The 13595-nt window shown below is 32.2% G+C and overlaps 4 protein-coding genes across 4 annotated transcripts; 3 read left to right on the top strand and 1 right to left on the bottom strand.

The window, feature by feature from the left end:
• Positions 1 to 811: 811 nt before the first annotated feature.
• Positions 812 to 1500, top strand: LOC107423342 (protein DMP2). The gene has a single exon (XM_016032884.4). It carries the CDS (start codon positions 840 to 842, stop codon positions 1449 to 1451), a length of 612 nt encoding a protein of 203 aa, XP_015888370.2. The 5' UTR covers positions 812 to 839; the 3' UTR covers positions 1452 to 1500.
• Positions 1501 to 4832: 3332 nt separating this feature from the next.
• Positions 4833 to 5670, top strand: LOC107423341 (protein DMP2). The gene has a single exon (XM_016032883.4). The coding sequence runs from the start codon at positions 4945 to 4947 to the stop codon at positions 5563 to 5565; it is 621 nt and encodes a 206-aa protein (XP_015888369.2). The 5' UTR covers positions 4833 to 4944; the 3' UTR covers positions 5566 to 5670.
• Positions 5671 to 9257: 3587 nt separating this feature from the next.
• LOC107423340 (MADS-box transcription factor 18) lies at positions 9258 to 10310 on the top strand. The gene has a single exon (XM_048476956.2). It carries the CDS (start codon positions 9258 to 9260, stop codon positions 10308 to 10310), a length of 1053 nt encoding a protein of 350 aa, XP_048332913.2.
• A 1165-nt stretch (positions 10311 to 11475) lies between these two features.
• Positions 11476 to 13544, bottom strand: LOC107423347 (uncharacterized). Its single transcript, XM_016032889.4, has 4 exons — positions 12493 to 13544; positions 12185 to 12392; positions 11932 to 12061; positions 11476 to 11839 (listed from the first exon to the last, which is right to left on the bottom strand). The coding sequence occupies exons 1-4, from the start codon at positions 13401 to 13403 to the stop codon at positions 11577 to 11579; spliced, it is 1512 nt and encodes a 503-aa protein (XP_015888375.3). The 5' UTR covers positions 13404 to 13544; the 3' UTR covers positions 11476 to 11576.
• Between the last annotated feature and the right edge of the window lie 51 nt (positions 13545 to 13595).

Genomic DNA, 13595 nt, shown 5'->3' with positions numbered 1-13595 from the left:
ATGACAAAAGCTTGGCCCCCCCAACCTATTAGAGAGGAGCACGTATTCCCCAAGCATCGTAGTTTTTTTCTTGGAACTCTATATATAATAGATATAGTACAATTGTCACAATATTGGTAGACCTGTTCAATAAGAGGAGGCAGCAGCTATTGGAAACAAATCTTTTCATATTAATTTGACGATAATTACTTAAGCACATGATGTTAACTAACTTTAGGATTAGTTTGTTAATCAAACAAACGAAACTTAATTGATGGACTTTACACATTATTTTCAACAAATTCATATAAGGTCTTGATCCTTATCGTTGTTGTTAGTGTGAAATCATTTATATATATATATACAAGATTTGGGTTTATAAATAATATGTTTACGATTTTTTCTAAGCAATTTCATTATCAATTACGAATTCTGAATTATTTCTAGTATATTTTTTGGTACGTTCGTCAAAAATTCTAGATGATGATGATCAATTGATTACTTCACGTTTTGTTGAAAGCAACAGGCTATTATCATGATCAATGTGAATGCAAAATAAAGAAGATATCTCATTGTAAGGTTGATCACCATGAGAAGGTTGACTCATTACTTATTGGTTCAAGTATTTATCTTTGTACTTGTTTATATAACATCGTAGATTATACACTATTTGGTCTATATTCTTGTTCTCCAAGCCAAATTATTATGACACCAGTTGATTTTAAAGAAAACTATATTTTATCTCTCAATTTCTCTATAAAATCCACAAAACTTTGTTGCTAAAACCATATACTAAAAAACACTTGCTAAGTTCCAAAACACAAAAAAAAAAACTTATAAAAAAAAACATTCCCAAATTAATGGGTGATTCCAAGAGTAGTGGTGTCACTAACAAGGCATACCAAGGATTTGGAGACCTCATAAAACTCCTCCCGACAGGAACAGTTTTCTTGTTCCAGTTCCTTAATCCAGTGGTCACCAACAATGGCAAATGCAGCACCGCAAACAAGTACCTAGACGCCATTCTAGTCATCGTCTGCGGCCTCTCTTGTTTCTTCTCTTGCTTCACCGATAGTTACACTGGAAGTGATGGAAAAATCCGATATGGTTTCGTCACTAAAAATGGTCTTTGGTCTTCCACAAGTACCCCATCTCAATCCATTGATTTATCAGCATATAAGCTAAGGTTGGGAGACTTTGTGCACGCTTTCTTTTCGGTGATTGTGTTCGCCGGGTTGTCCCTTCTTGATTCCAATACAGTGAGGTGCTTCTATCCGGGTTTTGAGTCCACAAATTTGCAGAAGACTCTTCTCCAAGTATTGCCTATCGTTATTGGTGTACTTTCAAGCTCTGTGTTTGTGTTGTTTCCTAATGATCGCCATGGGATTGGATATCCACCAAGTGATAGTTCTTCGAAGAAAACTTCCTCCAACAACTCCATTAGTATGGTGGAAAATCCTACAAACAAATGAAATATTTGGATATTAATTACTAGCTTTTACTTAATTAATTAAAGTGTGTTGCCGATTAATTATACATGTATTATCTATATGTTACATTTAAGATTTGGCTTTTCACTTTTAATTAAAGAATTTTAATTCATGCATGTACATTGTTTAATTTAGCTTTCTGATCTTTCTTTAGTTTGTCACCTTTTGCTATTTATCACGAGTTAAACATAAGTACTTACTTTAAAAGCACCATAATTTAGTTTGTGATTAAATAATTAAGAGAAGGCTGGTATTGGCAAGCAAAAGTTGAGAACAACTATTAAATATCCTTGTCTTTTTCTTTTTTATTGTTTTTTTTTTCCTTTATGAAATATTAAATATCTTTGGCGTAGAGGAAATTAATGTGTTCCCCTTGAAGTGAAATTAATTATAAAGAAGGAAAGTTGAAAAACTTTGGCAGTAGATATTTTGTCCATTATTATAATTATTTTCTTCTTTGGGTCGTATAACTAAACTATTATTCTGTTAATCATAAAGTTTTATCCAATATCATTTTTTGTAATCGCATAGAAAAAGCATGTACTAATTGCTAAAACAAAAAAAAAAAAAAAAACAAAAAAATTCATGTTAAAAAAACCATCATTGCATTTAATTACTTGTTCGATTTTTGCATATATGGAAAATTAATAGTAATTCCTAGCAGAACAAACTTCTAAAAATTCAACTTTCGAAATTTGTATGGATAATCAAATGGGAAACGTGTAAGCGTATGTACCCGAATTTGACTTCCATTTCGTAATATATTGTTGATTAACACTAATTTTACCAAGACTTTGAATAAATTAAAATAAATGGAAATTGTGTAAGGAAATTGAATTTGTAATCCAAAATTATAAAATTTCATAATTATTTATAAAAATATATACAACCAAATTATATTGAACATAATGTCAAAAAAAAAAAAATTAAGTTGAATAAAAAAGAAAAACTTATTCAATTTAAATTTTTTATTTTTTTTAAAAAATTATTTTGTTTCAAAAAATTTTAAATTTTATTTTAAGAATGTATTTACGATTTAAGCCAATAAGCACTTTCCTAATTAATGGTGGAAAGTTTTTTTCACAATGTCCGTTCGAATATCCAAAATAGGCAGAATATGTGATTCACTTTTTTTTTTGCTAAAGGGATTCAATAATAAATAACCAAGATAATAACTACAACTGATTGACAAAGATCTCGTAAAAACAGTAAGTTTAAGTCTATAATTATATTTTCTAATGTAATACAAATCAGAAACTTTCCTTATTTCTAAGATTCTGCAATTAATGACGACCTTAAATACACTACTATATATATATATATATGTATTTGTGCCTCAATTGAATTTAAAAAAAAAAAAAATCCTCATAAACCAAATACATATCCGTCTGTTAAACAATTCTATAGAAAAAAAAAAAAAAAACTATTGAAAACATTTGAAGTTTAACAAACCTCCAAAAAAATAAAAAATAAAAAATAAAAAAAATCTCTGATTTGTCTGACTTTTACTTTGAAAGGAAGAAGATCATTGACTTTGAAATCCACAAACTTGGTAAATCCCAATTGCAATGGTATATTATCATTTCATTTTGTCTTTTGTTGAGGATATGTTTTATTTCTCTAGTTATAAATACATTAGATAATTACCCTTAATGGCTATACTTGAATAAATTGGTTCCAAAACTCCCAAAGATGACTTTGGTGAAACCAAAAGTCCTACAAAGTTGGATCATGAAGGACCACTAAATTACCCATACAAGCCAATTGTGAAACGGATTTTCAAGCAAGCCCTTGTATTATCTAATATTGGTAAACTTCTAACAAGTATTAGAGGATCTAAACTCTTTTTTACATGCTAATAAATAATAATACTGTGAATCACATAAAAAGTTAAATGTAAATTCACTATAACAGCAATTCCAACAACCACGCAATCTTGAGATGATTATAACATGACAATAGCAGAGAAAGTTTTGAGTTGAAAGTATTGGTCTTATTTCAAACACTATTGAGAGAAACATTGCTATGGAAACACTATACTAAAAACCCAGATACATTTAATAATCTGAATATTAGTTTGATTCTACGAATCTATATATCTTAAATTGTGATCAGATTCTGCAGAAAAGAAATGACAAAGATCTCAAATAACGACCAAAGTCTTTATTTATATATAACCAATGAAGACCAAAAAGGTCTTTTTTCATTTATATAATAATTCAAACATAACAGAGATTGATCTACCCTGCATGCTCAAACAAACAAAATTTTTGATTAATTTTCTTGTATTTATATTTGACAATAGCATCTAACTAGTTCACACATTTTCTAGTTATTAATGGTATATATGTAACTTCTTAATCAATTTGCCAACTTGTTAATGTATATTTGACAGTTAGCCTATCATATATATATATATATATATTCATTATGGGAATGGTCTTAATCTAACTACTTTTTACTAGAATTTCAGTACATGAACCTGACTGTTATCTAACCTTGGCGGCTCAATATATAATCGAATTTGTTAGGATTTTTAATTATAATTAATCTATTAACAAATCAAACAAATGTATATTAAACAAATTTAATGGACTTTAGAAAGGAAAACGAAGCATGCCTTATAAGAGGGTGTGGATACCTTTTCCTTAAGACCCGTTTTGAGAAAACTGTATAGGTTGGGCCCAAAGCAGACAATATCTCATACGGCGTTTTGATAAAACCGTACGGGCTGATCCCAAAGCGGACAATATCTCATACGAGCTCGTCCCAAAACGGACAATATCTCATACGGATGGACTGAACTATTACGTTAATTATTTTTTTCAAGCAAAAGTATGAGAAAGAATTCCAAATTTTATGTAGAACTTTTAGTTTTATGGCAAAAATTCTCAGTTAATTTCCACTCGATCGGTTTGTTGAAATAGTGAAATTGAATAATATAGTCTCTAATAATAATAATAATAATCATAACAATTAATATGTATAGTCAACAAAAAGAAAATTTCTCATGTAGTATAAAGTTGACCCTCCAGAGAAGTTGGACACCTCACTTATTGGTTAAAATTTTAGAGACCTTCTTTACTAGGTCATCTTCTAGAGACCTTTGCTTTTATATCTTCTAGAGACCTTTGCCTTTATGGTCTTGGTCTTCTCCTTCATAAATGGAGCCCCTTCATTAATCTCTTTGTCAGTAAGGGACCTTCTTTACTAGGTCATCTTCTAGAGACCTTTGCCTTTATGGTCTTGGTCTTCTCCATCATAAATGGATCCCCTTCATTAATCTCTTTGTCAGTTTCTCTATAAAAGCCCCACCACATATCGTTACAGAAACCATAATGTAGTGTGCTACATTTTGTGACAACAGCCATACCAAAACATATGTAAGATCCAAAAACATTATCACAAAAACCCCAATTTCCAAAAACGCCTTGCCTGGATTAAACACTGCAAAAGCTTAACTACATTCTCAAAAATGGTTGAGTCCAATAACGAAAGCACCCCGAAGAAGGGTGTTGCACAAGGATTTGGAGGCCTTATAAAGTTCCTCCCAACAGGAACAGTCTTCTTGTTCCAGTTTCTCAACCCTGCTGTCACAAACTATGGCAAATGCAGCACTGCAAACAAGTGCCTAGAAGCCATTCTCATCTGCTTCTGCGGCCTCTCTTGTTTCTTCTCTTGCTTCACTGATAGTTACAAAAAAGATGGAAAGATCTACCATGGTATCGTCACCAAAAATGGCCTTTGGTTGTCATCACCTCCATCTGAATCCTTAGATGATTTAAAAGCAGCTAAATATAGGCTAAAGGTTTCAGACCTTGTGCATGCTTTCTTTTCACTGGTTGTGTTCGCTGCCTTGTCGCTTCTTGATTCGAACACAGTGAGGTGCTTGTACCCGAGGCTTGAGTCCACAGGTTCGCAGAAAACTCTTATCGGAGTTTTGCCTCCGGTTCTTGGTGTAGTTTCTGGAGCTATGTGTACGATGTTTCCTAGTGACCGCCATGGCATTGGATATACCCCAAGCAGTACTACCGGTTCTTCAGAGAAAACTTCCAATAACTCCATCAGTGAGATGGAAAAATCTGCGAACAAATGAAGATTTCGATATCTCTGGGGCAAGAGCCTTTACTTATTAATGTTAATTATAGTTAAAGGGTGTTGCTACTTAGACGTATTACTATTTATGCATATATATGTAACTTTTTTTACGGCTAAATCTTAATTATTAAGTTGTTGTTCGGTAACATGGTTTTCTTTTTTTTTTTTTTGGTCGCCTTTTGTGGCCTTTTTGTTTCTTCTCTTGCTTCACTGATAGTTACCCGGGAAAAGATGGAAAAATCCACTATGGGGTTGTCACCATAAATGGTCTTTGGCTGTCCTCACCTCCATCTGAATCCTTAGATAATTTAAAAGCATCTAAATATAGGCTAGGAGTTAGATACTTTGTGCATGCTTTTTTTTCAATGTTTATGTTTGCTGGGTTGTTGCTTCTTGATTCAAACACGGTGAGGTGCTTGTATCCAGGTTTTGAGTCCACAGATTTGCAGAAGACTCTTATTGAAGTTTTGCCTCCTGTTATTGGTGTGGTTTCTGGAGCTATGTTTATGGTTTTCCTAATGATCGCCATGGAATTGGATATCCTCCAAGTGCTAGTTCTTCGAAGAAAAATTCAAACAACTCCATAAGTGAGATGGAAAAATCTGTGAACAAATGAAGATTTACATGTTGCTAGCTGGAGCTTTTACTTGTTAATGTTAGTTATAGTTAAATGGTGTTGCTAACTAGACGTGTAACCACATTTAATATATATATATATATATAACTTTTTAATTGCTCAATCTTAATTATTAAGTTAATTTGATATTTCTTTCTCTTTGTCTAGGAAGCAAATCCAATTAGAATAGTTATAAGTTCGTCTTTGTAAATGTGAGATTCAAAATGTGTCGGCTAGAAACATATATGTCATATTACTTAATGATATTGGCAGAAGACACCAACATTAATTGTACACCCTCTATTGATCTGGTGATGGTTGTGAATTTCAGTGAATGTCATATAGAGATGTGTCATTGTTTGGTAATTAATCTACTCCTACTTTTTTCTTTTGGTAATTTTGCCGCCGTTCTTGGAGAACATTTGATTGATTTTGTGTTAGTGCAAATTCGAAGGTGAACTCAAGGATTGAATAATGTATACAAAAAATGGAACGATAATAGATAAGTGTAAATTATTTATGTTTAATTATACTTAATTAATTACCAATTGTGATGATTAAATCACTAATTAAAAAAGATTCGAGCTAATTAATTAAGCATGTTAAGGTTTTCTTTTTTAATTGTAAAATAAACAAAAAGATCCTTCCCTTCATGGCCGAGCCAAAAAAAAGAAAAATTACTTTGAAAATCGTTGTATGTATAGGTATATGTACATAATAACATCTTAGTTCATATGACCTCTCTAATGTATCAGTCTCATTCCATCGCAATCAAGCACGCAGGCCAACTTGAGCAATATTTTTATCAAATCCAACGCATATTTCTTGTAACTTATCCTTAATCTGTGATCATAATTATAATTTTTTTAAAAATTTATTATTAGAATTTTCAAACATGACAACAGCTGAATGCTTCTCGAACTTTCTATATAATACACACACACACACACACACACACATATATATATATATACACATAGTACAATTGTCACAATATTGGTAGACCTGTTCAGCAAGAGGAGGCAGCAGCTATTGGAAACAAATCTTTTTATATTAATTTGATGTAATTACTTAAGTACATGATGTTAGCTGACTTTAGGATTAGTCTGTTAATCAAACAATGGAAACTTAATTGGTGGTCTTTATTTATTGTTTTCAACCAATGTATATAAGAGCTCGATCTTTATCGTTCTTGTAAATGTGAAATCATATTAAGATTTGGGTTTATAAATAATATATTCACATTTTTTTTTCTAAGCAATATAATTATGATCAATTACGAATTCTGAATTGTTTCTAGTATTTTTTTGGTATGTCAAAAATTCTAGATCATGGTCAATTGATTCCTACATCTTTCGCTGAAAGCATAGGATAGCTATGATATATCAAGGTCAACCCAAAATAAGAAAGATATCTCCTTATAAGGTTGAGAGGGTTGACTCATTACTTATTGGTTCAAGTATTTCTTCGTACTTGTTTATATATATATATATATATATAATTTCATAGATTATACATTATTTGGTTTATAGTAGTCTTGGTCTCCAAGCAAAATCATTATTACACCATTTGATTTTAAAGAAAACTATACTTTTATCTCTTAATATCTCTATAAATCCACAATAATATATTTGTCGCTAAAAATTATACCAAAAAAACACTTTCTAAATTCCCAAAGCACAAGAAACTTAAAAACATTAATCCCAAATGGGTGATTCCAAGAGTTTTAGTGTCACCGACAAGTCATACCCTATAAAGGATTTGGAGACCTCACAAAGCTCCTCCCAACGGGAACAGTTTTCTTGTTCCAGTTTCTCAACCCCGTCGTCACCAACAATAGTTAAACAGGAAGTGATGGAAAAATCCAAAATTGTTTCGTCACTAAAAATGGTCTTTGGTCTTCCACATGTACCCCATCTGAATGCATTGATTTATCAGCATATAAGCTAAGGCTGGGGAGACTTTGTGCATGCTTTCTTTTCAGTGATTGTGTTCGCTGGGTTGTCACTTCTTGATTCGAATGCCGTGGGGTTTGGAGCACTTCCAAGCTCTGTGTTTTTAAAACAACCATCTTTGCATTTAATTACTTGTTAGATTTTTGAATATATGAAAAAATTAATTAAAGAGTAATTCTTAGTAGAAAATTGTGAACTTGTATAAAAATTCAACTTTTGAAATTTTCATGAATAATCAAATGAGAAATGTATAAGCGTATGTACCCGAATTTGACTTCCATTTTGTAATATATAGTTGATCAACATTAATTTTACCGAGACTTCGAATAAATTAAAATCAATGGAATTAATGTAAGGAAATTGAATATAATTGAATAGTAATCCAAAGTTATAAATTTCATAATTATTTATAAAAAAATATATACAACCAAATTATATTGAAAAAAATGTCAAAATAAATTATATTGAAGATATGTTAACATATCATGTTCAATGTACTACGAAAACAGCAAAACTTACGTTCAATTTATTTTGTTTCAAAAAATAAATAAATTTTATTTTAAGAAAGTATTTACGATATAAGCTGATAAGCACTTTCCTAATTTAATGGTGGAAAGTTTTTTTTACAATGCCCATTAACAGCTTTAAAATCCGATATAGGCAGAATATTTGATTCACTTTCTTTTTTTTTTCTACAGAGATTCTGTAATAAATAACCAAGATTATAACTGCAACTGATGGACAAAGATCTCATAAAATTAGCAAGTTTATATCTATAATTATACTTTCTAATGTAATAAAAATAAGAAACTTGCCTTATTTGTAAGATTCTGTAATTAATAACAATCTTATATACACTACTATGTATATATATATATATATATATATGTTTGCATCTCAATTAAAAAAAAAAAAAACAAACAAACAAACAAAATTCTCATAAACCAAATACAAATCCGTCTGTTAAACAATTATATATATTAAAAAAAAAAAAGCCATTGAAGACTTTTGAAGTTTAAGGTATACTTAAATTTTTTACTATATTTTTTGTTCTTTTTGTGTTATTTTTTTATGATTAATTACTAAATTCTATGTTAGTTTTTTGTTTAAATTCAGAACATGGGTCGTGGAAAATTGAAGATGGAACTCATAGAGAATGAAAAATCAAGGAGATTAACTTTTCAGAAAAGAAAAAAGGGATTGACAAAGAAGTGTTCTGAATTATCTACTCTGTGTGGTATAGATGTTTGCACCATAATCTATGGTCCTAATAATCATACCAAGGACCCATCAGTGGAGCTTGAAACATGGCCTAAAGATCACATTGAAGTCATACGTATCATCCAAAGATATCAAGCGGCCACCATTTACAAGCCTCCAAAGAAAACCTCTAATTTGTCTGACTTTTACATTGAAAGGAAGAAGAACATTGATTCTAAAATCGACAAACTTCGTAAAGCCAAGTACCCAATTTCAGATGAGCTCATCACCCATTACTGTGCTTCATCTGGGGATCATCAACTTGGTCTCCTTCTTGGTAGATTGGATTCGAAGATTGAAGCTGTGAAGCGCATGATTGAATTTAGGAAGCAGAACCAAGTGATTAATTATAACCCACACGATCACGTTGACCACCTGTTTGATCAAAAGTTTGTTTCTTTTAATAATAATAATATCCCACAGCTAGATCAGATGGTTCGAAGTGTTCCAATGCCTCAGTATGTCTATCCAAATCCTATGATTGATCATAATCAGATGAGAATGATGATGATGATGAATGATCAAGCAGCAGCTAGTGGGTATGATCATCATCAAAATGTTGCTGCTGGTACTTCATCAAGCTCTGACAGTGTAGTTGATTATAATCAGTACAGCTTGTATAGTAATAATCCTTTGTCAAGTGGTGGTGGGACAGGTTTTTTTGATCCAACGGTTGGAATGGTAGAGAATTATATGCTGTTGAACAATATTGGTAACAATAGTATTCCTAGTTCTTCAACGAGCCAGTATTGCCAGCAGCAGCAACCATTGCAGATGATGCCAATCATGCAGTACTATCCCTCTTCCATCGAGTTGCCAGGAATCCCTTCTCAAATGAATGTTTCTGATCACAAAGGGAAATCCCACTTTGATGAAATCACTGACTTCTATCTCAAGAATGAGAAACTTTGATAGATTTTTTTTGGCAGACTTTTCTTCTATTTTTTTAGTCTTTCTTAATTACAGTTGAAGACTCTCGTTTAGTATTTTTCTTTTATTCAATGTGAGTCAAACTCAAAACTTAGAATCAGTCAAATATTATTCTTCTGTGCAATCTGTCTTTATCTGTCTCTCATTTATATTTATATATATGTAGTATAAATTCTGTGTTCATGGTTTCTAACGAAGCTAAATCATTCTGAAAAAAATGGGTGGAACTGTATCTCTTCCTTTAGTGATATGACATATAAAGGAGCAGGAGGTGTCATTAAAATTCAGTTCCAGAATCCTATTTTCACCAATGAAGGAGCATGCACCATCTTCAACAGGTACCTGACCACGATTCACATCGCCATCTGTGGCACCTTCTGCGTCTTGACCACCTTCACAGACAGCTACATAGCTTTGGGATTGCAACCAGGACTGGTTTATGGCTTTGAAGATTCCTTAGACCTGTCTTCTTATAAGCTTAGGTTAGCAGATTTTGTTCATCCTTTCTCTGCTTTGATTGTTTTAGGGGTTTTGGCACTTTTGGATTCTAATACAGTGGAGTGTTTCAATCCAACAAGTGCACCAAACTCTTTTCTCTTCCTCTGTTGTGGAAAAATAAACATTTTGTTTATGTGTTTTATTTTGTTTCTTTTTTCCTGTTCGAAGTTTTTGTTTGTTTTAGCCACGTGTCTCTCTGCAGGGAAAAGCCAATACGAAGGGGAAAAAAAAAAAAAGAAAAAAAAAAAAAAAACTTGCTCTTGAGAAACATGTGTGAATTAGGTATTTTAGGTGGGAAACACAATAATAATATTTAATTTTAGTATAAAATTGGATTTCTTTATGTACATTAGTAAGTTTGAATATCCATGAGAAGATGAAGTATTAACAATTATAATCTCCTGAGTCAGTATCTAAAATCTAGTTGTTTGAGTTTTTATACCAATGCCTATTTTGTTAATTGGTTACCAAAATAATAATACATTCATATATTTGTTAATTCGTCGGTTGGTTGTTTTTTTAATACTACAACATGGACTTTAAAGTCTCAATCCCAACCTTCCTATTTATAAATTCAGTTCAGAGTCAAAAACAAATAATAACTCATCCAAAAATACTGTAGCACGGTTAGAAACCATCAGTGTAACAAATCACTTTAGTGCATTAGTCTAGCATTTAAGTGTGGCAAACTCATAACATAAGAGAAATTTATTTGTTACAACTATATATATATATATATATATAAGAAAATTATGAGTTTACTCTCCATACAGTTCTTGAAGAACAAGTAGTGGTTCTTCTTACAAGCTTTTGTATCGATTTTTGTTGTCGTTTAATGACATTCTGCTTAGCAATCTTGCTTTCTTTCACTATATCAACCTTAACCATGTGGTGATCAGAAGTCCCCTTGGATGAAACCACAGTATATGATCCCGGAACAAATTTATAAGGCGAATCTGGCAATGACAAAACATAATCTACTCTTGTACCATACTTACAAGTCCCTTGCACATCTGGTTTGGCCAAAAAAAGAAAACTCAAATTTAGCTTAAACATGCGAAAGATATCCAGTAAAGGAGCTAATTATTTAGAAAAAGTGTTGTACTTTGGCCTTTGGCAATCATGACTACTGGCTCACAGTCCCCTGCATAGTCTTTTGCATCTACATAACCCTTTCCCTTCAGAAACTTCATCACTTCTGTCTTTGGTGTTGGCTTTCCCATGTCCTCATAATACTACAACATCAAATGAAGAAAAACCCATTTCATTTATTGATTTTGTACTAACATTTTTAAAATGGATTTTGGAAAATATTTCCAATAATTTGATTTGGCTAAGAAAAAAAAGAAAATTATTACCTTGACTATGTCTGCCCATCTCTCAGCTGAGTAATCACCGCCATTCAGAGAGTTCAAACCTCCTGCCAATATATGAGGAGGGTCATTTGCTTGAAATAAAGCACTAATTTGTTTCATTCTCCAATTTTCATCCAAATGGTCAAGTTGTGTGCAGTAAAAGTTCACTTCCCCTGCCCATGGCACATCAATTGTTGCCTTTAACACATTCCTGCATAAATTTTAGATGCAAATCTCAAAAACCCTTTTGAATTATACATCTTCTGTCGGGGGGTAAAAAAAGAAAAGAAAAAAAAAAAGGAAAAAAGAACCTGAAATCATCATTATTAGCAATTTTCTGGACTTTCCATCTTTTTATTGGCCATTTAGATAGTATGGCATTCCCAAACTCTGGAGCCCAGCTCTCAGCAAACACATATTTCATCCCCAAAGCACTTGCCAAATCAGAAAGTGGTTTCATTTCTCTCTCTTCCTTGGCCTTAACATCTTGCAAAGCCAATATATCAGCATCTACCTCTCTCAGGACTTCTAGAATGCTTCTACTCGTTTTCAAGCTTTCATCACTCCAAGTCCAATAGTTTGTCATCATGGAAGGGAAGCATACAGGTGACCTCATCGTGGAAGGGAAGCATACAGGTGACCTCACTGGAACCCTGCTTGTGATCATGTTTGATGAACTTTGTTTCTCGTCTTCGACAAAAGCAAGCAGTTTACTATGTGCTAATGAAATCTCATTATCAGGAAGATTTATGGAAACCTTCAGATTTGATCTGCTATGGTTTTTTGTCTTAGACAGATACTCCGGAGGACCAGTCAGGGTGGTCCTTAATGGTGACTGCTTTAGTATGCTCTTTGGACGATCACTTATTGCAGGACTCTTTAACAAATAGTCTCCATTTTCATGGTTAAAGGAAGAAGATTGCTCTGCCTTTGAAATGGCAGGTGCAAGAGTAAACATGGCAACATTGAACGTGGCAATGCGAATTGGCTTTTCGGATAAAGCATAACCCAATTGGCCATTTCTACCATTTCCTGGTTCTCCTTTACGCTGAACTTCTGAGTTAAGCTTTCCAAACCTCTTGATGATAATTTTCGGCCTTTTTCGTCTTCTTAGCAGCCTCCTTATCCTTGAACAAAAATGCTTCAGCTTTCTTCTGACAAAGCTTAACATATAAGATGCTTGATTATTGCACAAATATACTTGAACCTTATCCGATTGCATTAGAAGCTTCAAGTAGCTCTCCTTTGATAGACTACCTTATGTTTAAGAAAAATTGGTGAAGAAAGAAATGTGAGTGGAGAGAGGAAATTTGCTATACAGACAAAAAAAAATGATGCCAAATGCAATGAGTGAAATAGGAGTTGAAAATGGAGCAAGTATTGTTGAGCTTCTTTCTTATTTTGTCAATAATGC

Source organism: Ziziphus jujuba, chromosome 3, assembly GCF_031755915.1.
Source record: "Ziziphus jujuba cultivar Dongzao chromosome 3, ASM3175591v1".
In the NCBI taxonomy this organism is placed as follows: Eukaryota; Viridiplantae; Streptophyta; class Magnoliopsida; order Rosales; family Rhamnaceae; genus Ziziphus; species Ziziphus jujuba.
Note: the sequence above shows the minus strand (reverse complement) of the source record. Positions and strands in the feature narration are given on the sequence as shown.